The sequence below is a fragment of the Peromyscus leucopus genome, chromosome 16_21 (genome assembly GCF_004664715.2).
Source record: "Peromyscus leucopus breed LL Stock chromosome 16_21, UCI_PerLeu_2.1, whole genome shotgun sequence".
Classification (NCBI taxonomy): Eukaryota; Metazoa; Chordata; class Mammalia; order Rodentia; family Cricetidae; genus Peromyscus; species Peromyscus leucopus.
In genome coordinates this window covers 33761287-33786060 of record NC_051084.1, presented here as the reverse complement: position 1 = coordinate 33786060, position 24774 = coordinate 33761287, and the positions used below count along the sequence as shown (strand labels likewise).

The following is a 24774-nucleotide window of genomic DNA, read 5'->3' as shown; positions in this document are numbered from 1 at the left end:
GCTAAAGCAATTAAGAGGAGAGAAAAGGAAACAGTAGACAGGGGAGCCTGTCCAGGTCACTCAGCAGTAAACATGGCAGGATTCCTGTTGAGCTGGAGCTCCTAGGGGGAAAGAACATGAAGCCAAATGTGGTGCTAGTGAGTTCCTGGAGTGCTTCATAGCTAGAGCCAGGAATGCTTGAAAGAGGATGCCCAAACATGGTTCACCAAAGGGGTGAAGAAGTACAGTTGATCCCCATTGTGCCCACAGCGCTGGAGGAAAGAGCTCTCACGGGATGAGAATCGCCCTCGCCATTTCCCTTTAAAAAAGATTTGTTTTATTTGTGTCTGTGGGTGTCTGTGACATATCCATGTGTCTATATGGGGGTGCCCTTTGAGGCCAGAGGAGGGTGTGAAATTGACTGAACTGCAGTTACTGATGATTGTGAAGCTGCCTAACATGGATGCTGAGTTGTTGGATAGGGAAGCCCCGACCCCGGTACAGACTAGTGCCACTGCTCAGAGTAAGATGAGAAGACCATATTGCTGAAGACACTGTGTTCCCCGATAGAAAGAGATGGATTATGGAGCCATCACTTTGGCACTGGGCTGCACACACTATCACCGCTGGTTAGCTTGTGTAGTGTTGGAGGTGCCATGCAGGTTGCTGAGGGACAATTGTTGCCAGCCATCCTAGTAAGCTGTGGACGTGCCATATTAATACTATCAACATGAAAGGCATTCCCTGATGTAATAGTAGCATAATTACTATGGGTACAATCGGTTATTTTCCAATTGTACTTAAGACCCACACCGCAGGAAGGAACCTATGTTTGGTACTATAGGCCAGTAGTTAAACAAATAAACATAATAAAAATATAACAATAAACCAAAACCACCTGTGATTGGGGAGATTAGTGTCTCTGGTGAGGCTATTGCTTGTCTAAATGCATATAATGTGACCATGAAAATGCCTTCTAAACATTTATATTTAACTCATAAATTATTACTGCTACCAGCCTTGAACAGGGAAGCTTCTTTTTTGCAATGGGTGATAGTTTCTGTGGTGACACATAACTGGTAATGGTGCTAAAAATAAGTGACTACTGCTGTGGAACCCCAGCCCAGAAATTATCCCTAAGAAAATATTCGTGCATCTATAACGTTCCATCTAAGGCTTAGAGAACACTGTAAAAAGGTAGAAGAAGGAATTACAAAAATTGGAGGGAGGGAAGGAATTCCATTCTTTGAAGATGAAATGCCATTTCCATCCTAAAAACAGAAGCTACAAGTACTTTTATACAGTTCTCCCATGATTGAGATCACTGATATTTCTGTGTGGAATGGGACAGGGAGAATTTTACAAGACAGGTAGGCACTCAAGGGATATGAAGCCTTTTCCTAACTAAGAATATAAGCGGTTAACAGTTGTCTGCCAGGAGAGACTTCTTCAGTGGTGTAGCTGTATATTAGTTGCCTATGTTAATGGAACTAATTTCTCCTACATTCACCTTTAAATAACTCCAACTAAACCCAATGGTTTACTAAGATAGACATGGGCAGAATCATTTCTTTAGCCTGTTGTTGCTCTCTGTCTGGGGTGAATAGACTCCCCAGGAGCAGTTGCATCAGTATGTCTGAATATCTTGGAATTCTTCTATTTCCTCTAGATTTTTCAGATTTCCATAACAGAGGTTTCAAAGTGTTTCTCTAAATGTGTCTATGGATTTCAATGACATTTGTTGTAATGTCTCCTTTTCAATTCCAATTTTATTAATTTAGGCCTTCTCTCTTTGTTGTTTGATAAATTTGGCTAAGAGTTTTTTTTTTTCATTTTGAAAGAGCCGATTGCTTCATTGATTATTCTGTTCTTTTAGTCTTTATTTCACTAATATGTGATGTGATCCTTATTTCTGTCTGTTGATTTTCACTTTAGATCATTTACACTTTTTGAAGAGTTTGAGATCATCATTAAGTTATTAATTTGAGATTTCTGAGTTTTTAATACATAGAGTAGTAACCTTTTCTCTGAGAACTGCCTTTGCTGTGTCCCACAGTTTCTGTTAAGTTGTGTGTCCTGGCTGGTTTTGTATGTCAACTTGACACACACTAGAGTCATCAGAGAGGAAAGAGCCTCAGCTGAGGAAAGGCCTCCATGTCATCCAGCTGTAAGGCATTTTCTCAATTAGTAATCAATGCAGGAGGGCCCAGCCCTTTGTGGGTGGTGCTATCCCTGGGCTGGTGGTCCTGGGTTCTATAAGAAAGCAGGCTGAGCAAGCCGGTGGAAGCGAGTCAGTAAGCAGCACCCCTCCATGGCCTCTACATCAACTCCTACCTCCAGGTTCAAGTCCTGATTGATTTCTTGTTCTGAATTCCTCCAGTGATGGACTATCATCTGGAAGTGGAAGCCGAATAAACCCTTTCTTCCCCAACTTGGTTTTTTGGTTATGGTTTTTCATCACATCAATAGGAACCCCAACTAAGACAGAAAATGTTACCTGCATACGGGGGTATTGCTATGACAGACCTAACCATGTTTTGAGGAGGATTATGGAAAGACTTTGGAACTTTGGGCTAGAGGAGCCATTGACTGTTAAGAGCTCTGTGGGATGTTCGTGGGATCTTGGACGATTAGAATGTTGAGACCAGTGCAGAAGATGGAGGCCTGGCTTGTGAAGTTTCAGAGGGAAGTTTAAAGATTCTGTCAGGGCCATTATTTTGAATTAAGATTCCATGTTTCTGGTTAGCTGGGGCCCAAGAATCAGCTGTGATTAACAAAATACCAGAACTACTGAAGTGAGACCTTTATGTTACTGGGACAGCTGACACTGGTTAGCTGGAGCTAAGAAATTCATGGTGATTAAGAAGAGACCAACATCATGAAACCTTCTGGGACATATTTTCTGAGAGCATAGAGAAGCTGTGTTGCAGAGGCAGCCATGCTTGTACTTCGTGCTGGCATCAGGACTTGGAAATGTGTAAACACCGCCCAGGTGGTACTGATTTTGAAGGCATGAAGGGGTCATGCTGAGACTTGGCAGTGTTGGGAGAGGCCAGGAGAGGCCATTGGTGGAGGTGCAGTCTCAGGAGCAGTTGAAGGCCCAGGATTGAGGGGGTCATGCAAAGAAGTTGAGGCTTGGCACCATGACGAGAGCCTATGAGAAGCTATTGGTGAAAGTGCAGCCCAGCTGCAGCAAGGGACCCCAGCATTTTGGAGATGCTGGTACCATGGGAAGACCCACCATCAGTAGCAGCAGTGGAGCCAGCCAGAGCCTGGAAGACAAGCTGTGTGTATCGCAGAGGGCAGAGCTGGAGAAGTGACCCAACCCTTTGGAGTCCAGAAAATCGTGAGTTCCAGATAATTGGACATTGAGTTTTATTTTTTATACTCTTGGCTTTGCTTGGTTCAGATTATGATGGTGCCCTGGTTCTCCCCTCTTGAAGAAGGTATTTATTTTTTTTATTTTTAAAGGAGTTCACAGATGAAAGACTTGAACTTTTAAAAGAGAATGGATATTTTAAAGAGATAGAAATTTTTATGGGTTTGAATTTGTAAAGACTGTGGACTTTTAAAATTTATGATTTTAATGTGAGATCTTGGATGAATAAGGAAAGGTTGTGGCTTAATAGTGATGTATTTGGGTGTCAAGCTGACAAGGAATAGTTGTACTCGCTGGCTTTGTGTGTCAACTTGACACAAGCTGGGGTCTTTGGAGAGGAAGGAGCCTCCCTTGAGGAAATGCTTCCATGAGATACAGCTGTAAGGCATCTTCTCAATTAGTGGTCAGCGCAGGAGGACCCAGCCCATGGTGGGTGTTGCCATCCCTGGGTTGGCAGTCCTGGGTTCTGTAAGAAAGCAGGCTAAGCAAGCAGGGGGAGTAAGCCAGTAAGCAGCACCCCTCCATGGCCTCTGCATCAGCTCCTGCCTCCAGGTTCCTGCCCCGCTTGGTTCCTGTCCTGACTTCTTCCAATGATGAACTATGATCTGTAAGTGTAAGCCAAATAATCCTTTCCTCGGGGTTGGGGATTTAGCTCAGTGGTAGCGCGCTTGCCCAGCAAGTGCAAGGCTCTGGGTTCGGTCCTTGGCTCCAGGGGAAAAAAAAGGAAAAGAAAAGAAATAACCCTTTCCTCTCCACCTTGCTTTTTGGTCATGGTGTTTAGTCACAGCATTAGAAACCCTAACTAAGACAGTTGTGCTTTTATTTTATTTGATTCTAGACAATTTTCAATAATGCTCCTGGATTTCTTTAATGGTCACTGATCAGAGTGCACTTGTCAATCTCCATGCATTTGTGTAGTTTCTATAATTCCTATCTTTATTCCACTGTGATAAGTACAAGAAGTTTACTATTCATTTATTTAGATAGTATTTGCTAAGACTTGCTTTGTGGCTTAAACTTTAGAGAAATTTTAGAGGAAGTTCCATTGATTGCTGAGAAGGCCATGTATTCATAGATGTTGGTGGAATATTCTGTCAAGTCCATTTGATGTGTGGTGAATTTGAACTCTGAAGATTCTTTGATTTATTGACTGGATGGTTTATCTACTGATAAGTATATGGTATTGAAGTCATCCACTACTAAGATATCTGTGACTATATTTTTCTTTATTTTCAATACTGTTTGTTTCATGAAATTGAATGCTTCAGTAATTGGTGCATATAATGTATATATTTAGAATTTGATTATTGTAGTGGATTTTTAGCCATGGTAATAAGTAGTAGCCTTTGTTATCTCCTCTGGACAATTTTGGTTTGAAGTATACTTTATCATGGATAAAGCATAGCTATTCCTGTTTTGTTTTGCTTGGCTTACTGACCTGTATTCTTTGACTCTCAGTTTGTGTATGTCTTTGCCAGTGAGATGTGTTGCTTATGCATAACTAATATTTGAGGCTTGTTTTTTTTAATCCAATAAGCTAATATACATTTTCTTATTTTACTGTGTGTGTATGCATGGTGTGTGTGTGTGTGTGTGTGTGTGTGTATGTGTGTGTGGTGTGTTTGTGTGTGTACATGCATGTGTGCGTATGCATGATGTCAGAGGAAAACTCTGGAGTTTTCTCCTTTCACCTTTATCTGGGTTCCAGGGGTCAAATTCAGGTTTCCAGACTTATGTAGCAAGTGTTTTACCCACTAGTCTGCATCTTTTAGTTAGAATAAAGACTATTTACATTTAGTGCTATTGCGGAGGAGGATCTGCTGGTTTCTGTGATTTTTGATTGATTGATTTCTGGTTGATTGTTATTGTTTGCTCTTTCCCTTTGCTTCAAGTGTATTAGATGCTAGCTGGTTTACTGAACCAGATGTAGCTATTTCCCTTCTGGTTCTCTTTTCATTTATTTTCTCATGAAGTTTGTTCCTTCTCGTATACTCATGGTCAAGACTGTTCCCTTTCACTTGTATGTAACTTTTCCTGTGTGAAATGGAGATACAAAAACCACAGGTCAGAGCTGATGAGATGGATCTTGTTGTGCAAGTACAAGGACTTTGTTCAGATCCCCAGAGCCACATGAAACTGCAGTACACAACACACACCTGCAACCCCAGGGCTTCTGTGCTGAGACTCCTCAGAAGCTCACAGGCCTGCTAGCCTGGCATATGTCGTGGTGAATAACAAGAGATCCTGTCTCAAACAAGTTGGAAAGCAAGGACTGACAGCTGAGGTTGTCTTCTGACCCCCATGTGTACCATGGCTCATGCATGCCTACGCACGCACGCACGCACGCACGCACGCACGCACGCACGCACGCACACATACACACACAGGGACACACGGATTAAATAGGATAATCTATGTAAATGCCAGGTAAAGAAAAAAATTTGGATGTAGAGGTTCCTTGTTTCACGACAGGTCCCCGTCCACCACAGCTGCTAGTCTTATCACTCAAACATCCATTCCGTGTAAGCCACACAGCACACTGCAGAGCATTGGTTGTCTCCCTTGTATTGCAGGGTTGATGGAGCTGCAGCTTTCTGCGACTGCCTAACTGCAAAGGAGAGGATGAGACTGTGTGCTTCTCCCTCCAAAAAAGACCTGGATTAAAAACCTGAAGTATGATTTCTACTGAATGTGTTGCTTTTTCATGATAGTAAAATTGGAAAGCCACTGGCTCAGCCACCATCGTGACAGGGACCATTTGGTAAGTCTCCCTCCATCCACTGAGAAAGCTCATAGGGTCTGCACGCCCAGGCCTTTAGTGTGCATAAATAATGTGGATGCTTCTGGCCCGTTGGCCCCCTTCCTCAGAAACCCTCTTGACGACACCCTAGGTATTCACAACACTGACTGCCTGTACCATGTCTTTGTCGCTTTTCCGAGGACAGTGGCTCTCATGGTTCATTGCTTCACTCTGTAGTGCTTCTTGTGGCCTTTTGTTTTAAAGTTGAAATGAAGGGCAGGCACATCATATCGGTGTCAGTCAGAGGCAGGAATCCTGGCTTCCCCTCACAAAATGTATGGGGACTTAGAGCTTTAATGGATAGCTTCATTTACTGATGGATAATGAAAAAAACTCTCTTTTTCATTTTCTTTATTTTTCTCTCATATAATACATCCCAACCACAGCCCCCCCCCTCCATCCCCTTCATCTCCCCTTCCCCACCCCAGGTCCACTGCTCGTCTGTCTCCCCTCAGAAGGGAGCAGGCCTCCCAGTGATATCAACCGAACATGGCATAACAAGATACAATACGACTAGGCACAAACCCTCAAGGGTGGGCAAGGCAACCCAATAGGAGGAAAGGGGTCCCATGAACAGGTGAAAGAGTCAGAGATACCCCTACTCCCGCTGTGAAGGACTCTCACAAAAGCTCCAAGCCAAACAACCACAGCTTGTATGCAGAGAACCTAGTGCAGACCCATTCAGGGTCTGTGATTGCCGCGTCAGTCTCTGTGAGCCACTATGAGCTGTGTTCTGGCATCCTCGATCCCTCTGGCTCCTAGAATCCTTCCTCCCCCTCTTCTGAGGGCATCCCTGAGCTCTGCCTAATGTTTGGATGTGGATCTCTTTCTGCATCCACTCCCACCAGTTGCTGGAGGAAGCCTCCATGATGAAAAATGTCTCTTCTGCTGGTTCAAGGGCCCCGACCAGCACCATTCTCCCTGTGTTAAATTATTATGTTAGTTGGTTCAGTGAGTATAAACCCAGAATCTGAGGGTTTGAGCATGTGATTTGAGTATGAAATGGCATTGGTCCCTAGAAGTTTGCCTTTCACCTCTGTCTTACAGCTTTGGTAACTTGCCAGGCAGTTTTTTTTCCTTCCAGATTGCATACACAGTCTACATTTCTTCTGGGCCTCTACTTCCCACACTAGTACTTAGTTTATTATGATCACATCTCTTTAATGATGAGACACACTCTCAGATGACAGGCTATGTTAAGTGATTATTTTCCTTATGTTAGCACCACAGATCTAGACAGCAGAAGTCAATTACTCAATCTGGCTTCTTGGTGTACTCATAAAAGGTAAACACGTATGAACTGCTATCAGCATATGCTATGTAATGTCTTAGTAAACTTGTAAGTAGGGTATGCTTTCCAGTAAGAAATACAGTAAATATACAGCTGATAATTGTATTAGCAAGTGTGCTATTCTGTACATAGTAGTATGTAATAGATTGACAGTGTAGTAAGTATATTTATATCAGCATTATCACCTACACGTGAGGAATACATTGTATTAAGGCATTATAAAGGCTTTGTTGTCACTAGGTGACAAGAATTCCTTGGCTCCATTATAACCTGCCGGGCCACTGTCTTCTAAGTACCCTTTCCTTGGCTAATACATCATTACATAATGTATGGCTATACTTACTTAGAGACTGTGGATCAGCACCCAGAATTTGGAGATGCAAGAGTCCCCCTGATGTTGGAAAAGGGGACTGTAGTTTGAGTCATAGCAGTCTGTGGCAGTTATTAATCTCTTCTATTAGTTGCTTATCCAGCACACGAAGGTAAGGGCATCTTTCCTGCAGATGCAGCATGTTTCTTCCCTGCACTCTCCTGTCCAGATGCTACCCATGCTGTATTATTTACTCCTGTATGGATTCATTTAATTTTTATGGAAAGACGGAATGGCCCCTTGCCATGGGTTGTATGCATGTCTGCATCTCTTCTAGTTCTTCAACTTCACATAACCTAGAGTTAACCAAAGGAGTCTCAATTAGGAGATTGCCTTCATCAGACTGGCTTATGAGCATGTCTGTGAGGCATTTTTAGTTGGTAATTGAGGTAAGAGGGCCTAGACCCCTGTGGATGGTGCCCATCCCTGGGCTGTCTAAGAAAGTTAGCTGAAGTGGTTTGTTGACAGAGAAGTCTCCTGGCTGAGAGGCGAGGACAACAGAACTCTTATCTGCCGGTGTAAGGATAACTATTTAGAACGTAGTTAGGGGTTATGCTGGTTTACGAAAGTGCCAGTTGTAGGTTCCCCTCCAAGATCCATGACTTCACTAGTCCTGGGCAGTTGGCTAGGTTTCCAGCGCCAGGCATAGTTTCCCTCTTGAGTGGGTCTTAGGTCCAGTTAGAGAGCTGTTGGTTATCACCAAGGTGTGTGTGTCACTACTACACCCTTAGGGTCATGGTGCCACACTGGCCATGGTTGTGGCTCATAGGCATCAGAGCTGTGGAGATGATTGGTGGCTTCCCTCCTTTGAAGCTCCCTTGTCACCTTCTGGTAAAGCTAGTCCTTGAGGAGGTGGCTTTCAAAAACATTTCTAGCTCAGGGGCCTCTGGGCCCTGTGTCTGATGCTGAGAGAGGGAGAAATAGTCTTCTTCAGAGATGAGCACACCAACTGGTTATCCAGTACCAAATGGTCATCCCTGCAAACATTCATAAAGTAACACTATATGGACTGAACAGGTTATATTTATATATTTTGGAATGTGTATATATATGAATATATATACATACATACATATACATATATGTATGTAAGTCTAAGTGTACTCCTGGAAGGGAACTAAAGACACCACTGACTCCTTGCCACGATGGCATCTATAGCTGCTGCTTCTTGTCCAACTAGTCAACATCCAACATGTGCTTGGTACAGATCATGTTCAACTTCACTGCTGGCCACAACTTCTTGGGCTCTTCAGTGCCCATTCCTGCTATACACAGAGCCTGTGTCCCCCAAGGAACAGAAGGTGACAAGCACGAGTCTTGGGCATGTAGGTAATGCCTTTGTGGTGGCTTGGATGAGAATGCTCCCCATTGGCTTGTATGTTTGAATGCTTGGTTTCTAGTTGGAGAACTGTTTAGGAAGGATTAGTAGGTGTGGCCTTGTTGGAGAAAGTTTATCATTGGGGGTGGGTTTTGAGGTTTCAAAAGCCACACCAGGTTCAGTCCCCATCTTTATCTTCTTGCAACTGGCAGATCAGATGTGAGCTCTCAGCTTCTGCTCCATTACCATGCCTTCGTGCCTGCCTGTTGCCATGCTTTCCACTATGATGATCATAGATTACTCTGAAACTGTAAGCAAGGCCCCAATTAAATGCTTTCTTTTATAAGCTGCCTTGGTCATTGTCTCTTCACAGCAATAGAACCCTAAGACAGCTCTCTTGATTCTGCCCCCTCTCAGACTCACATCTTCTGCCCCAACTGCATTGTTCCCACTATTGAGACACACAGCCTCTCCATGGTCATTTTTATTGAAAGACTCAGAAACACAGGCATCATAGTTTGCCACTACTGTCAATTCATCCAAAATTACATACTGACATTGGTGTATAATAGAAACATGTGGGGTTGGGGACACGTGCTTGCACGTGTGTGTTTGTGTGTGCATTGTACAAAGTACAAGGGCTTCCAAGTCTACTGGAATGGTTTTACAGTGCCCAGCCTTGTATTCACACCCCACTACAGACCATCTTGTCCATCTCTCTTGTTCCTTCCGTCAATCCTCTTGGGGCTAGACTGTCCTGTCTCCTTGGTGACCCTCAATCTGAAGGGCTGGGAACTATTCAAGGAAAATCACCTGGCCACCAAATACTACTTACTGTGTGAGTTAGAAGTACATGCTTCTGGCCAGGATGGAATGTGAAGGTTCTAGATTAGACGCTGGCTTCATTTTGGTAGCCAAGACATGTGTCCTCAAGGGAAGATGACCTTAAGAAAGGTACCTCTTTTCTTTTCTTGACTGAACACATGATTTTGAAAGTTAAAGGGCTTGAGAGTATTCAAAATACTCAGACCATGGGGCTCATTGTGTATTTTAAAAAGCCTCATCTGGGAATGAGGCCTAGGGCCCTGTTTCCCTTCCTAAGGTAGGTCATGTATAAACCCATGACTTTGTTAGGAGAGGTTCCAACTGATGTTTTCCAAAGACAACTTGATACTTTACTTAGCTTTCTATCAAGCTGCTACCTCCTGACCTCATGAAGCAGCCCTCAGGAGAAAAGAGGACAGGTCAAAGTTGTCTTATTCTGTTGACTTCAGGTCAATCTTGTTGAGGAGAGAAAAAGGGACTTTTATTGTCTGGAAACTGGAGTGAGTTCTGGTTCCACTGAAAACACATCTTCCCCAGGATGTAGATCTGTGTACCTCCTTGGTGATATCATGGATTTAACCATACACAGATCTTTTGTGCATGGGTGGGCAAGTAATTCAGCAGTGACAGTGACTAGACTCCTTGTAGATGTCACTCACCCTGCATATAGGGGTCTCTGTGCCTAAGCTAGAGTTTCTCTTTGGCTCAGAACAGTTTTCTTCTGTCTAGTTAGTCTATTATCATGGAGGAAGAGACTTTTCCTAGGCATCACTGCTTCTACATGGCAGTCACCTGGCAGTCACAACTAGTGAAGTCACATCCTCAAATAGGAACGTTGAGAAGTGGTCCTTATTTTCTTACGAAAACTAGTGATAGCCTCTGCTACCAAAGGCTTGACACAGGTCTGGGTGATTTTTGTAAAAATGTACAGAGGCTCACAAATTGCTACTTTGAGATGAAAAAAAAAAAAAATACTGTGTTTCTAAAGTGTGACCTCACTCCTCTTGATAGCCATCCAGGCCGCCCTCTTGGGAAGCAAGCTGTTGCTCCAGGGAACTTGACAGGAAGGCCTGAGGGCCAAAGGAACCGCCCTGCTGCTTTTTCCAGTGGCTCCAGGCCCTGTAAGCCTGTCGTCAGGCATCAGATTCCTCTTAGCATTACCTTTGGTCTCTAGCGGACGGAATTTTGCCTGGCCTGATAGGGGAAGTGACTTGTTTTTGAAATGGAGAAAAAAAACCTTTGCAAGGTAGCGATCTGAGCTGTTGTGAAAGCTGCATTTTGGCAGCAAGACATACTGTAAGAATGCTACTTTTAGTCGTTCTCTCGAAAGCAGCCAAAGGAAGTTTTAGGGGTCAGTGTGTGTGTGTGTGTGTGTGTGTGTGTGTGTGTGTGTGTGTGTCTGTGTTTTCTTGCCACACAAAAAGGCAGTATAAATTCCTCAAAAATGTTTCCAATTAAAAAAAAATCACTCCTATCTAGATGGAGCATGTGGTTTAGGCTGTTTCCAATAGCCAGGAAAGACTCTCCAACTTCGCATGACCATCTCGGCAGACTCTGTCACCTCACTGAGCACCAGCCAATGTTTTGATATCACAGATAGGAATTCCTCAATATGCTCCAAACTTCAGATGGGAAATATATAAAACTTTCCTTTGATGTTACCTCATGTTTTTCCTTGAAGCTTACCCAAGTGATTTCTAGTTTTACAAAAAATCAGCACCAGATGTATGAAAAATATGCAGCGTCTGACCTATTAGAAATATATAAAGTTTAGGAGTTGTACATTAAAAAGGTGCCGTAAGAGTGGTCGTGAAACCAGAAGGTGTTCCTTCTTATCCCGGTAGGAGACGAAGCCGTAAGAATTCTGCGGTGCCCAACAGAACCCCACAGGGCACCTTGGGAGACTCGGAGCCCTTACACGAGGCTCCTGAACCATGAATGCCCTGGATGTGGGGCTCGATGGCAGGTGACAGAGGTATATAGAGGAATGATACCCAGGGGAGCCAGGGAAGTTACATTGCTGTCAGCCCTCGCTCGCTCACACACGGCCCCACCTTGGACCCTCCCACGCTCCCAGCCTTGCACAGATAGCCGATACTGCTTTAGCCGCTGGCTGGCATAGAGTGCATTTGTCCACATGGGCAACGTTTTCCATTGTACCGCTCACTGAAATTCATGGCATGGTCTTGAAGGACACGCATGTGTGCTTTCAATAAGGACTTTATATGAGGGTATGGCCGTCACAACCAAGACGACATCCATGTGTGCTTTCAGTTAGGACCTCACGCGAGAGCATGGCCTTCACAACCGACTCGTCACCCCAGTCCAGTTGTTCCTGGCAGGTGTTTTAGAAAGGCCCAGGGACCTAGGTGATAAGGCTTCTTCTGCTCACATAGTGTTTTCTTGGGTCCCTCTCCTGGATGGCAGAGCCGGACATGAGCAACGGCCTTCAGAAGCTCTCCACAAAGCTGCCCGGGAAGAGGCCGGTGCGGCCATTCCTCTGCAGAGTCCCCTTGAACCAGCCATCTTCATGCTTCTTGTGCACGAAGACAATGTCACCTTCCTTTAGTTCGATCTCTGCTTCACTCTGGGGTGGGTAGGAGACCACCACACGGTACCTAGGAGGACAGAGGAACAGCATGTGAGCTGGGGGGTAGGTTGTCCCTCTTGTGCCCTAGACTCTACCTGCCCACTTTGAGCCCTCTGTTCCCTCCGTCTAAGTTCTTATAGTTTGAGGTCACTTTTCACATTTTGTAAAATTATCTTTTTTACGTTCCCCCAAAGCTCTTTAATTTGTTATCTAATCTCCCTCAGAGCTGTTGGTCAGGGAGCCATCCGGACATCTAAAACAACACAGGCAATGGCCATTGTAGTTGGATGCCACCAGAAAAGATAATCCCATGCTCTAGCTGTGGGACATAGAAAACCCAAGTTGAAACTGATGTGGAAGCTTCTTCCCTATTGGCTAGCACTCACAGTATTGCGAGGCACTGTACTATGCAGGGTACCACAAGGAGAATTGTGATCAACAGTCTTACTCGGCTATGGACCTGGCATGCCTCACTACCAACTGGCTGAGCAAAATGTGTCAACTGGTTCAGTAGGGACAAGTCAACAATGGGGTACTTTCTGCTTGGAGCTGAGGCCTGTTGAGGAAGGGATTCAAATCTTATACTGTAAGCCTGGTCAACAGCCATCGGCTGGAGAAGTCACAGGCCCTAGTGAGGAAGCTACAGTTACCGCTTTGTAAAACTGACAGGACATATTCATCAAACTGCCTTCTAAACAATTATAGTATTATGCTTATCCCCAAAGAGTAATGCTGTTGTCAGCTTTGGTCAAAGAGACGTTTCCCCCAGTGGGCAGTGGTAATTGCAGAGACTTGTACTTGGTCACAATGCTCAGAAAACATAATTGTTGAATGCTTAGCCATAAGTGAGATGTCTGTCTATCTCCTCCTCCAAAGCTCAGGAAATATCACAGAAGTGAAAAGAGGAAGGTAAGAGCTGGAGGGTAGGTCAGAGTGCTGTGGAATGCTGTCTTCTGCACGCTCTTGAAAAATACTGTTTCTAGGTGGGGCGGTGGTGGCGCACGCCTTTAATCCCAGCACTCGGGAGGCAGAGCCAGGCGGATCTCTGTGAGTTCGAGGCCAGCCTGGGCTACCAAGCGAGTCCCAGGAAAGGCACAAAGCTACACAGAGAAACCCTGTCTCGAAAAAACAAAACAAAAACAACAACAACAAAAAATACTGTTTCTATCCTTTGACACCTTCATGCACACATATAATGCATTTTTGTCCTCTCCCTATAATCCCCTTTGTCCCCGCTTTCTCCCATTGATATTCTTCCTCTTTCTAAGTCCCCTTCATGTCTTTTGTGTGTGCGACCGACTGGGAATCAACAGAATTGAACTGTGGCCCTCTGGAGCTTGCAGCAGCTAAGACACCTGCCTAAAACCTCTAAGATTGGGTCCATCAACATCCTGTGATGCAGGGGGCACTCACAAGGACCCATCTATCGCTAACAATTTATAGGCAGTTAATGGTTGCTGGGAGATGGAGAGATGTCTTCTTAATGGTGTAGTTTCCAGTAATGTGCCAGTGATCCTTCAGATAACCTCTCAACAAGCAACCCTAATAAAACTGATTGGATAACCACAAAGACACAAAGAATATGAGAGAGGAGGAACTGGCTGGGATGAGAAAGGGGGTCAGGGAGAGAATGAGAGGAGAGAAAACAGTTCAATGGGGGGTAAGTATCAAAATGTATCATTCAATGTATACAAAGTGATAAATGGCCTACATTAATTCTATATAAGAGGCTTCCTTTTTAAAAAAGGAAGTTCCCTTGGTGTCCTCTTAGACACAGATCTAAGGCACAGCTGTCTTATTTTTTAGTTAGCAGACCTCTAGATAACCCTCCATTTCTCATCGTCCCTCCTACCTGTGCTGGTCTCCTATCTGGGGGTCTGCCCTAGTGAACTCATGGCTGTACCTGGTCAGCCGTGGCCTATGGGGAACAGGGACTGCTCCAGTCCCGGGACATAGGCTGGGCACTTGGCTTTGGGACCTTTGTGTCATGACCTGTCCATGTGCCAGGTTCTCCATCTAAAACTCATGGCTCCTCCCCTGAACTACTACCTCTCAGGTGGAGGTGACTGGGGCCCCATTTGGTCTGGGGGTGCTTTGAAGTTTGCTTTGGTGGAGTGGTCATCGTTTTTAAATAGTAAGGTGTACAGCCTCAGGCTGAACTGGCTGAAATCACATGGTTGGTGCCAGAAAGGCACCAGTTTCTCCTCACCTCTTTTCCACAAGACCTGGGCAACCTGTAACACCCAAGGTCTCAAGGTCCTGTTTTCCGATCACCATGACAAAATGAAACCAGAGAAGGCGCCTTCAATGCTTCTGCCGGCCAGCTGCCTCAAGAGCATGCTGCTGGCCACAGCTCTACCTGGGTGAAGCGCTGAGGGTGCTCTAGGCTATGAAATTTAGGCTCTCCCTAAATATGAGAGCAGAGTTGGACCCCTGGGCCCTCACCTTTGTGAGAACCCAGAGCCCTGCGGTCAGCATGGCGCTTGCCCTGACCGACACTCGGCTGTGGTCCTAATGGCGCTCCTCCACAAAGCCCAGCCAACTTCTCTGAGCCGTCCTCGTCCTAAGCCCTACTGTGCTATACAGATTTTTAGCCTCACAGGGCTGAGTCCCCAGCTGGCCCTAGTGTCCCTTAACACGCCTTCCCCAAACCTTCTAAGGACTACTATCCTCCAGCAGCAGCCGGATCGCGCCCTTCTGACCTTCCAATGAGGCAGGCCCCCACTTCATTCCAGACACCAGCCTAGATGCCTTCTCAGGGGCTAACACCCCTTTCTGCTTTCTGTGAATGTTCACACTTGGGGCTCTCCTGAACCCGCACTCACCCTTCCCTGTTCCCTCGGAGATGCCTAGACACCTGGGTGTGAATTGGGGTTCTGTTCACACTAGACTCCCCGGCCATGAGGTGCAGTGTGTTGGTGGTTATGAGCTGCGGGACGCTGGAGTAGCGGTTCTCTGAGGACCGGCCGCCTTCTCAGATACTGATGCTTATCCGCCGTCTACCTCTCAGTCCTCGACAGGACGCCCCGCCCTCCACCTTCTGCCGCTGGCCCCTCTGGTATCTGGGTAGCTCTGTATGGCAGCTGTCTGAGCCCGGTACCCCAAGCCTCGGGGCAGGTGACAGTTGTAGCCAGCAGATAGGATGAGGGTGGTCTCCTTCAGGAGCCGTCTGTGTGGCTGTGGGCCATAGGCTGGGGACAGCGCAAAGAATATTTTACCCTCACCCCCACAACCTAGCTAGTGGGCCACGGTAGGAGGGAGCAGCAGTATTGACCTCTCTATTCTATTATAAATAAGAATTCCCGGGGAAACATGAGCTGTGTGCTCAAAGGCTGACTGACTAAAATTCAGTGATGGTGTCTTTGGAATGTGTAGGCCCAGAGGCTAATTAGTTCCTCTTGGGCTATCTTCAGCCCCACTAAAGTGCCTCCCCTTGGCCACCTCTGTGTCAGACCTGTTCCAATAAACAGATAAAAATCTTTAGGATGTATTGACTTAACAAAACCCTATTCCTCATCAACCAAAGGGCTAAAAATGCTATCAGGGAGCATCTGAGGCCTGCAGCTGAGATTTCTCTGCCTGGCTGCAAACCGCCTCTCTGATGTTTCCGCCAATGTATTTTTAAAAATGCCTTGACTTACGACTTTCTCTTTTCTGTTATTGTAAAAACTTCATGGAGCTGTTTCCACATGGGAACACTGTATTTTGGGAGACCTAAATCTGTCTTCCCGGGCCATGGTCACTCAACTTTGGCTCCATAACAAACCATCTCTTACTCCCTTAGAGGTGAGAGTTCCTTTTGTGTAATTACTATGGTCGTCCAGGCTGAGAAGATCAGGGGATTTGAAGACTCCAAGGAGGCCCAGCACAGGTCCAGGCTGTCAGAACTTTTTACATCTTGAAAGGGTTTCCTTCAGAAAGAGTCCTGCATGGGGAAGCCTAGGAAGGCTGGGGTGGAGCCTAATCTTTCTAAGTCCAAGACTCAGAGACCTCTGCACATGCAGGAGGCCCAGTCTGAGAAGTCGCACAGTGAGCATCTTGCATGGACTTCTGGGCCCAGAATCCCTGTCTGACCTGGAGTTGTGCTAACCTTGGGAGCTGGATCTCACATCTTCAGTTCCTCCACTTCAGCTTTCCAGATACTGTAGGGTAGCCTGTGGCCATTCTCTGTTCACTCCTGTCCAGATGGAGCCACGGAGCCCTTTATGGGACTCTGAATACTCTTACAGTTGGATTCAGTGTCAACCGGCCAAATATCAGAATCACCAGAGTAGGGGGCCTCGCCTGAAGAACTGTCCTGATCGTCTTGATTGACGTAGGCAGGCCCGCCCCCACCGTGGCAGCGCTTTGAGGCAGCAGTGCAGATAGAAAGGGTATTTGAGAAAGAAGAACATCTCGCCCTTTGCTTGCTTGGCCTTCTCCTTGCTGCCGAGTTACCGGCCCTGTTGCTGCCATTGTTGCTGATTTCCTTGCTGACTGCAGAACCAGTGTTTCCAAACTTACATCATTGACTAGGAATCAGGGGTTCTCCAGGAACTTTTTGGACTAGCGAGGCACCTGCCTTGTGAACTGAGTGCTCTGACTGTTGAGGCACCCATCCTCAAAGACCAGCTAACTAATAGGCTCTTAGCATCTCGGCTCACTTAATACACTCTGATTCATATATATTTATATATATGTGATTATATATACATTCATCCCCTTGTTCTGTTCTTCTAGAGAACCCTGGGAAAACAATTACCCTATGAGCTTAGACTCTGTGGTCAGAAAACCTTCTCAGTTAAACCTCTCATCCAGCTGCTAGCCAGCTGTGGAACCATGAGCAAGTTTCTTAGGCTTTTACGGAACATCAGTTACTTCATCAGGAACTGGGGATGCTGAATTAGTAAGATTCATAAGGGGCTTCAATGGATAATGCACATATTGTACTCAGGAAATGCAGGTGTGTATATGCTACCTGCAGAGCCTGGCCAACCTGGTGTCAGCGGCAGGAGCTCATGCCAACCGTGAGTGTTTTGAGTACCAGCCTTTCACAGAACCCTCAGCAGATGTTCGCCACCGTCACTGTAACTGCAAATGTCAATACAGATGTACATCTTCATTGGTCATTAGAAGTCAGTGATTGGTTCATGGTGTCCCTCCGAGGCCCTTAAGAGATTGTTCTCCCCATGGCCCGGGATCTAACAGCACCATAGATGTAGCTCAAAATCATCCAGAACTGTAGTGTGTGGCTGTGTGGTAGCAGAGCTATGGATGTTACTGCCTTTTCTATATGGTTAAAAATGATTCCAGAGATTTAACATTAGAAAGCTACAAGAAATCCTAATTTTGGTCACAGCAGGGGGCTTCTGGGAACACCAAGCCATGTGCACCCAATCTGTGGCAGCCTTCCTATTGCACAGCGGAGTGCCGTGGACATCGCCTAGTCCACAGCATCAGTGGTATTTACTATCTGGTCTTTGTCTGTTTGGATGACCCCTTGTCTACTCACTGCCTGGCTCCTGGAGGAATGGTCTGAGGTTAGCATGTAGAACAGCAGCTGTGTTCTCTAGCTCAGGTAACAGGTGACTGAGCAGTGGAGGGATGAACAGAAATGCCATCTCAGGATGTGGTTTCATGCGTTTATTATCTAAGCAGTGCTCTAACTAGTAGAGACTGGGCAGGGTGGTGCCCATCATTCCCCACAAGGCCTTCCGGTCTTTAGTTGTAAACTCAAACACACAGATCCATTCACAAAGATAGACACCCTACTACTTAGAAAACTTGTACAATCTATTGCTCCTCAGCCTGTGACCTCACTGTGGCTCAGTTTCCAAAACTTGAGGTTGAATTACATTAACTTGCTAGTTTGGATAAAAATGGTTGAGTATTGGCAGTTCTGAATGGTTTGACCTTGAAGATAACATAGAATAACATAGAACAACACTTCATAACACTAAAATGTGACAGTGTTATGAGGTTCAAAGAACTGCTTTTCTGAGTGAGTGAATGAGGCACAGGCCCACAGGAGACTCTGGAATAGTTTATTTGAGGGTCTCAAAGGTTGAGAACCCAGGGCTCTGGGCCACAGTGGTTTGGACGTTTCTTCAGGGAAATGCCCATTTACAAGCCCAAATCCAGGAAGGAAGGTGTGGTAGTTTGAATGTAATTGGCCCCCATAATCTCAAAGGAGTGGTACTATTAGGAGGTGTGGCTTTGTTGGAGTGGGTATGGCCTTGTTGGAGGAACTGTATCATTGTGGGGGCAGGCTTTGAAGTTTCCTATGCTCAGGATACTGTTTAGTGTCTCAGTCAACTTCCTGTTGCCTGCAAGATGTATGACTCTTGGTTATGTCTGCCTGCATGCTGCCAAGCTCCCCACCATGATAACAGACTGAACCTCTGAAACTGTAAGTGAGCCACCCCAATTAAATGTTTTCCTTATAAGAGTTGCCATGGTCATGATGTCTCTTCACAGCAATAAAAGCCCTAACTAAGACACAAGGCAGGTTGGGAATAAGGAATATACCCCAGGGCCTGAGTAAAGAGGGATATTCGATAAGCTCAACCTTTGGGAAACTCCATTTTGCCCAGTCCCCAAGAAGGTTCCAGAACTCAGGTGTTAGTCCTACAGAGAGGACACAGAGATAAAAGCCTTCAGCTCCTTACCTCTCTCTGGGCAGCGGCTTAGGTTCAGGGCGGATGGAAGCCATGGACAGAGTTGACTGCCGAGAAGGGGACAAAGAGAAATTCAGATCCAAGGAGCCGGCTTTTCTGTGCAGTGGCTCCAACCCAATGGCCCCCTGCATCTCACTCTCTATGGGGCAGGAACCTGCCCTGCCATGGACGGTCACTGGGGACACTTCAGGGCCCATGGCACCCTGCAGTGAGGTATCCATGGCTGACTGGGGGTCGTGGGTTGGCGATATAGATGGTGGGGAGCGGGATTTCTTCTTGGTAGATGCTCCAGCCAGCAGCTTCAATAGCCCGCTCTTCTTCTCCTTCTGTAGAAACACACACAGTTAAACAGGATATGTTAGCATCTCTGGGAGGGCTGTCCTGTGGAGACCTTTAAGACAGTCCTGTAAATCTAGTCAGAGGAAGACAACCAAGACAAGCCTGAACCCCTTAGTTTTCTTTCCTGAAACCTGGAAGGAGTGTCTCACAAGGCCAGCTCCCATGGAAAGTTCGCAGGCTAGGAACCCACAAAACAGGACTCCCCATGACAGGACCCAATAGGCAACTTCATGGGCTGTGTCTGAGGAACCCATTCAGGGTGACTGCTTTGCTGTGCAGGGGAGATGTTCCTAGTGGGGCTGTCCATAATAATTCTGCACAGGGCATGCAGACATACAGTTCCTCATCCAAGGGTGAGCTACAGCATGTGTCTTTGGGACAACTGGTTTAGAACCCTTGGCTAGTTAAACTTTCCTCCACATAAACAGTGGTGGAGTATGTATATGTGTGCATGGATGTTAGTGTGTATGTACATGCATATGTGTGTGTATACACATGTGTACATATACATACAGTATGTATATAGGCTGTGTATGATATATGGATATAGTATATAATGTGTGCATATATAGTGCTATATATATATATTGTGTATATATAGTGTATGTGTATATATAATGTATGTATAATATATGTGTATATTGTGTGTATATAGTATATGTATGTGTGTATATATCATGTATATGTCTATATGTAATGTGTATCTATGTATATATAGTATGAATGTATAGTATATATGTGTGTATATGTACAGTGTGTATATAGTATGTGTGTATATAGTGTGCATAAAGTATATATATAGTGTATATAACATGTATATATAGTATATATAGCATGTATATGATGTGCATGTATATATATATATATTGTGTGTGTGTATAATATATGTGTATAGTGTGTGTATAATGTGTGATTTTAAGTCTCATGGTGTGCAGTGTCACAGGTCTATCTGGCCAGTAACTGAAGCGTGGTTATCTGAAGGCTTCTGGCTCTGCTGATGTGCAGTGTTTGGGGTGCTCTGTTGAAATCTGGACAGTGATCCCCCTTCAGTATCCAGAGGGCCATGAGCCCGCACTTGGGGGTCTTGAGCATCCTTCTGAGCTCTGCACAGTCTCATGGTAGGTGATCATGAGGAGCTGCTGACAGAAAGAAGCTGTCTAGAGACCCACTCACTGGAACTGCAGCACTGTGGAGAGGTTGGCGTGTGGCAGGTCCCTTTTCTTGGGCTAGCATTATCCCTCAGAACAGCCGTTCATTCTCCATCTCTGTGTCAGAAGTGACTTCCTGTGACTAATAGATGAAAACCTTTTGGAATCTATTAACTTAGCAGACTAGGGGCTTCCACCTTCCCATGGCTAAGCATGTCATCAGATAGCATCCTAGGCCTACAGAAGACCTTCTCCCGTATTCCGTAACCACCTCTCTCATATACTCATGAATGCATTATAAACTTACCTTGATTTGTGACTTTCTTTGCTTGGTAAGATTATAAAACTTATCAAACTGCTTCCACATTGGAACATGGACTTTAGAATAACTTAAATCTGTGGTGTTCCTGGGCATGCTCACTCAAAATGGCCCCAGAATAAACTATCTCTTATTCCCTTTGAGTTGAGAGCTGGTTTTTGTTTCTTTGTTTTGCAACAACAGTATCCAGTCACGGAGGGCTCAGGACCCCCCTACTTAGGGAACATCATAGAAAGGCAACCCCCAGTCAGCTAGTGCTCTATGTTACACCCTCCCTACATGGCTCAGGACTCCCTGAGCTGGGTTTTCTTCCCTTCTTCCTGTGTGTCAGTCCCAGAGTGGGGCCTGGGGCACTTAATGCCTGATTCTCCTGCAGCCACCTAGCCTGGCTTCCTCCAAGAACTCTGCCTAAAGTTGGTGTGCATTCTTCCAGGCCCTGGGAGCTGTATGGGAAATGGAGAATGAAACCTTAGTCATCGGTTATACGCATGCTTCGTTGGAGCGTTCACCATGCTGTCTGGGGGCGTAAGGTGCAGTGTTGCCAAGCTGGTGTCTACACAGACCATCCTGGTGGTATGGCCGGATAGGGCAGTGTTCTCAGGAACAGTCATGGGAAACGGCAGTGAAGATAAAGGGTAGAGGGGATGCAGCAATTCAGATGGCTAGCCCTGGTCAGGGATGGAAGGACTACAGGGTCTGAGGAGGGGGCAGGCTCCCCCAGAAGGAGAGCAGAGCTTCCCAGTGGGGTGATCATGCCCAGAGAGGACAGGGATCAAAGTCTGAGACAGTCTGAGTGGTCCAGATGTGTGGCTAGGTGTCCTCCAGCACACAGCCCCAACATTCCAAAAGCTGAAATAGGCCGAGGATGTGAGGAAGGAAGCAGGGACCATTCAGGTGTCTAGCCTAAGTCTATCACTTACTCTGATGGTGTGGCCCGCCTCTACTCCTAGTGAGGCAGGCGAGATCTAGCAGCCAGCAAAGACCCTGCTGTATGTCCTCCCCCACCCTCGACCATCTACATTCCTTCACCCATTGGATTACCATTCATCTATCTCCTTTCCAGCTCTCCTCTGGAATACAAGCTTTGGAGAAGGGTAGGGGACATTTCATTGTGTTTTCCACAGCACCACAGGCCCTAATGCAATGCCTGGAACATAGCAGGCCCTCAGTACTTATTAATTCAATGCAGTGCATTTACTGAACTGAACTCCACATCAGAGTTCTTAGAATGCCTGAATAGAGAACACGTGTGGGGGCGTTCACAAGGCACCCCAGGCTGCGAGAGCCTTGACATGTGCAGTGAACTGGAGGAAAGCACAGCCCTGCTACCTCACCCCACACCCCTGAGACTTGGTGACCACATCCAGCTTTAATGGTATCTATTGGAAAGGAGCAGGTGGCCACCTGTGTGGGTAATTTTCCTGCCTCTGTTCTTCAGGATTAAATGTGACTCACGGTTTTCTGAATTTAACTTGGACAAACACTGATTTCTTGAATGCAGAGATTTCTCCAAAATGTTTGCCTTCCGGAGTGGAATTTTGCCAGTGCCTGCAGTATCCAGTAATCCCTTTGCTGTGGGACTCCTCAGAATAGCAGCCATCACGCCTGTGCAGTTCAGGAATATGGTGGCAGATGTTCTAAACACTTCTTTGGGAGTCATCACATAGGACACACATAAGGATTAACCAAGAGGCACTTTGCTATACGTGGTGGGGACAGATTCATGACTCAGTTTTGGGAGTATCATAGGGGAGCTAACAGATTTCAAAGGAATAGTCTGGACTAAGGGTTTATGTTCAAAAAAGGATGGACTGTAGGGTTTCTTCTGAACAGTGAATAAATTTTAGATTAATGAGCCTGGCAAGATAAGAATTCCATGTCTCCAACACAGTCATTCTTGATTCTTGGAGTCCATCTGATCCCTTCTGGAATTAGATAACATATCCCAGCAGCATCTCTGTGTGGCCAAGAGCCAATCAGAGGGTGTGGTTGATATATTGTACACCCCAATAAACTTATCTGGGGGTCAGAGAACAGAACAGCCACTATATTAAACATAGAGGTTAGGCAGTGGTAGCACACGCCTTTAATCCTAGCATCGAGGAGGCAGAGATCTGTCTCCATCTAGATCTTTGTGAGTTCAAGGCTACACTGGGAACAGAGCCAGGCTTGGTGGCACACACCTTTAATCCCAGCACTTGAGATCTCATGTCTTTGCTTGGGAAGGACACGTCTTTAGTCCCAGGAAGTGATGGCAGGAAGCAGAAAGGTATATAAGGTGTGAGGACCAGGAACTAGAGGCTTTTAAGCAGTTCAACTGAGACCCTCAGGGGTGAGGACTCAGAGGCTTTCAGTCTGAGGATTCGTGGAAACAGGATCAGCAGAGGAGTTGTCAAGGTGAGGTTGGCTGTGGCTTGTTCTGCTTCTCTGACCTTTCAGCATTCACTCCAATACCTGGCTCTGGGTTTTTTTATTTAATAAGACCATTTAAGATTCGTCTTACAAGAGGGAATCAAATGGTCTGGCTAGGGCAAAGGGCTGGAGGGTAAAGGACTGGGCCAGGCTGGGGGCTTCAGCAGGAGGTGTGGTTAGAAGCCCCCACTGTCAAGATTTGCATATGAAAACATCTCTCCCTCTAGAGCAGTGGTTCTCAACCTGTGGGTTGCCTAAGACCATCCTGCATATCATATTCACATCACTATTCATAACAGTAGCAAAAGAACAGTAACAACGAAAATAATTTTAAGGTTGGGGGTGTCACCACAACATGAGGAATGGTATTGAAGGGTCACAGATTTACGGAGGTTGAGGACCACTGCTCTAGAGTCTTGGAAGAGAGATAAATGAGAACATCTGAGAAAACACTGTGCATACATACTCACACTTGCACATACACATTGTGCACACATGCTCACACTTGCACATATATACTGTGCACACATACTCAAACCTGGACACACACATCCTCTTAATCTAGTTACCACCTGGGCTGGAATGATGGCATCTACATGACGACTCACCACTATCTGTAACTCCACTTCCAGGGGAGCTGACACCCTTTTCTGGCCTCCACGGGCATGGGCATGCACTTGGTACACACATACATGTAGACAAAACACCACACATATAAAATAACATTAAAAATATAGAAGAATCACCACCTGGAACTCCATTATTAAGAGACTGGGTTGGGGGCTAGGGATGTAGTCTGGAGGTGTGGGGAGCACTTGGCATAAGCCCCCAGATTCCATCTCAAGCACTTTAGAAGAAGATTTTTGATGTTTGTTGGTACTGCACTGTAAGACATACAAATGGCGAACTGTTGTTCTGGATTACGATTAAGATTGAAGCCTTCTGAATGCCTTTGTTTAGTGGTGCCCCTGTCTAAAAACAGCCAGAGGACAGAGACACTAAAGACTGATTGCTGAAGGGCCAATCAAATGACAGAAAATTGTCACATGGGATAGGATTTGGTGTCTAAAAATCAATATTAAACTTTCCAGGGACACTGCATTTCACCAAAATTCATTTAGCTCCTTTCTTCCTTTAATTTTTTGAGAAGACATTTTGCTATGTAGCCCAGGCTATCCCAGAACCTGCAATCCTCCTACCTCACCCCCTTTAGTAGCTAGAATTATAAGACTTCACCATACCTAGCAGGAATACACACATGCATATGCACACACACACACACACACACACATGCACACACACACATACACATACACATACACACATATATACACATTTTTGTCACCCT

At 45.6% G+C, this 24774-nt stretch overlaps 2 protein-coding genes across 6 annotated transcripts in view; one reads left to right on the top strand and one right to left on the bottom strand.

Annotated features, from left to right (window-relative positions):
- Positions 1-6048, top strand: part of Septin10 (septin 10) — an 85587-nt gene extending 79539 nt beyond the window's left edge. For all 5 annotated transcript variants that reach the window (XM_037200109.1, XM_037200107.1, XM_037200108.1 and 2 more), the window contains one exon: positions 5932-6048. In XM_037200109.1, the coding sequence (XP_037056004.1) occupies positions 5932-6022 (91 nt within the window). In that variant the 3' untranslated portion in view covers positions 6023-6048. The remainder of the gene's footprint in view (positions 1-5931) is intronic.
- A 3558-nt stretch (positions 6049-9606) lies between these two features.
- Sh3rf3 (SH3 domain containing ring finger 3) overlaps positions 9607-24774 on the bottom strand; it is a 308575-nt gene continuing 293407 nt past the window's right edge. The window contains exons 9-10 of the mRNA XM_028892438.2: positions 19200-19534; positions 9607-12580 (exon numbers count right to left, since the gene is read on the bottom strand). Coding sequence (XP_028748271.1) covers positions 12412-12580; positions 19200-19534 — 504 coding nt within the window. The 3' untranslated portion in view covers positions 9607-12411. The remainder of the gene's footprint in view (positions 12581-19199; positions 19535-24774) is intronic.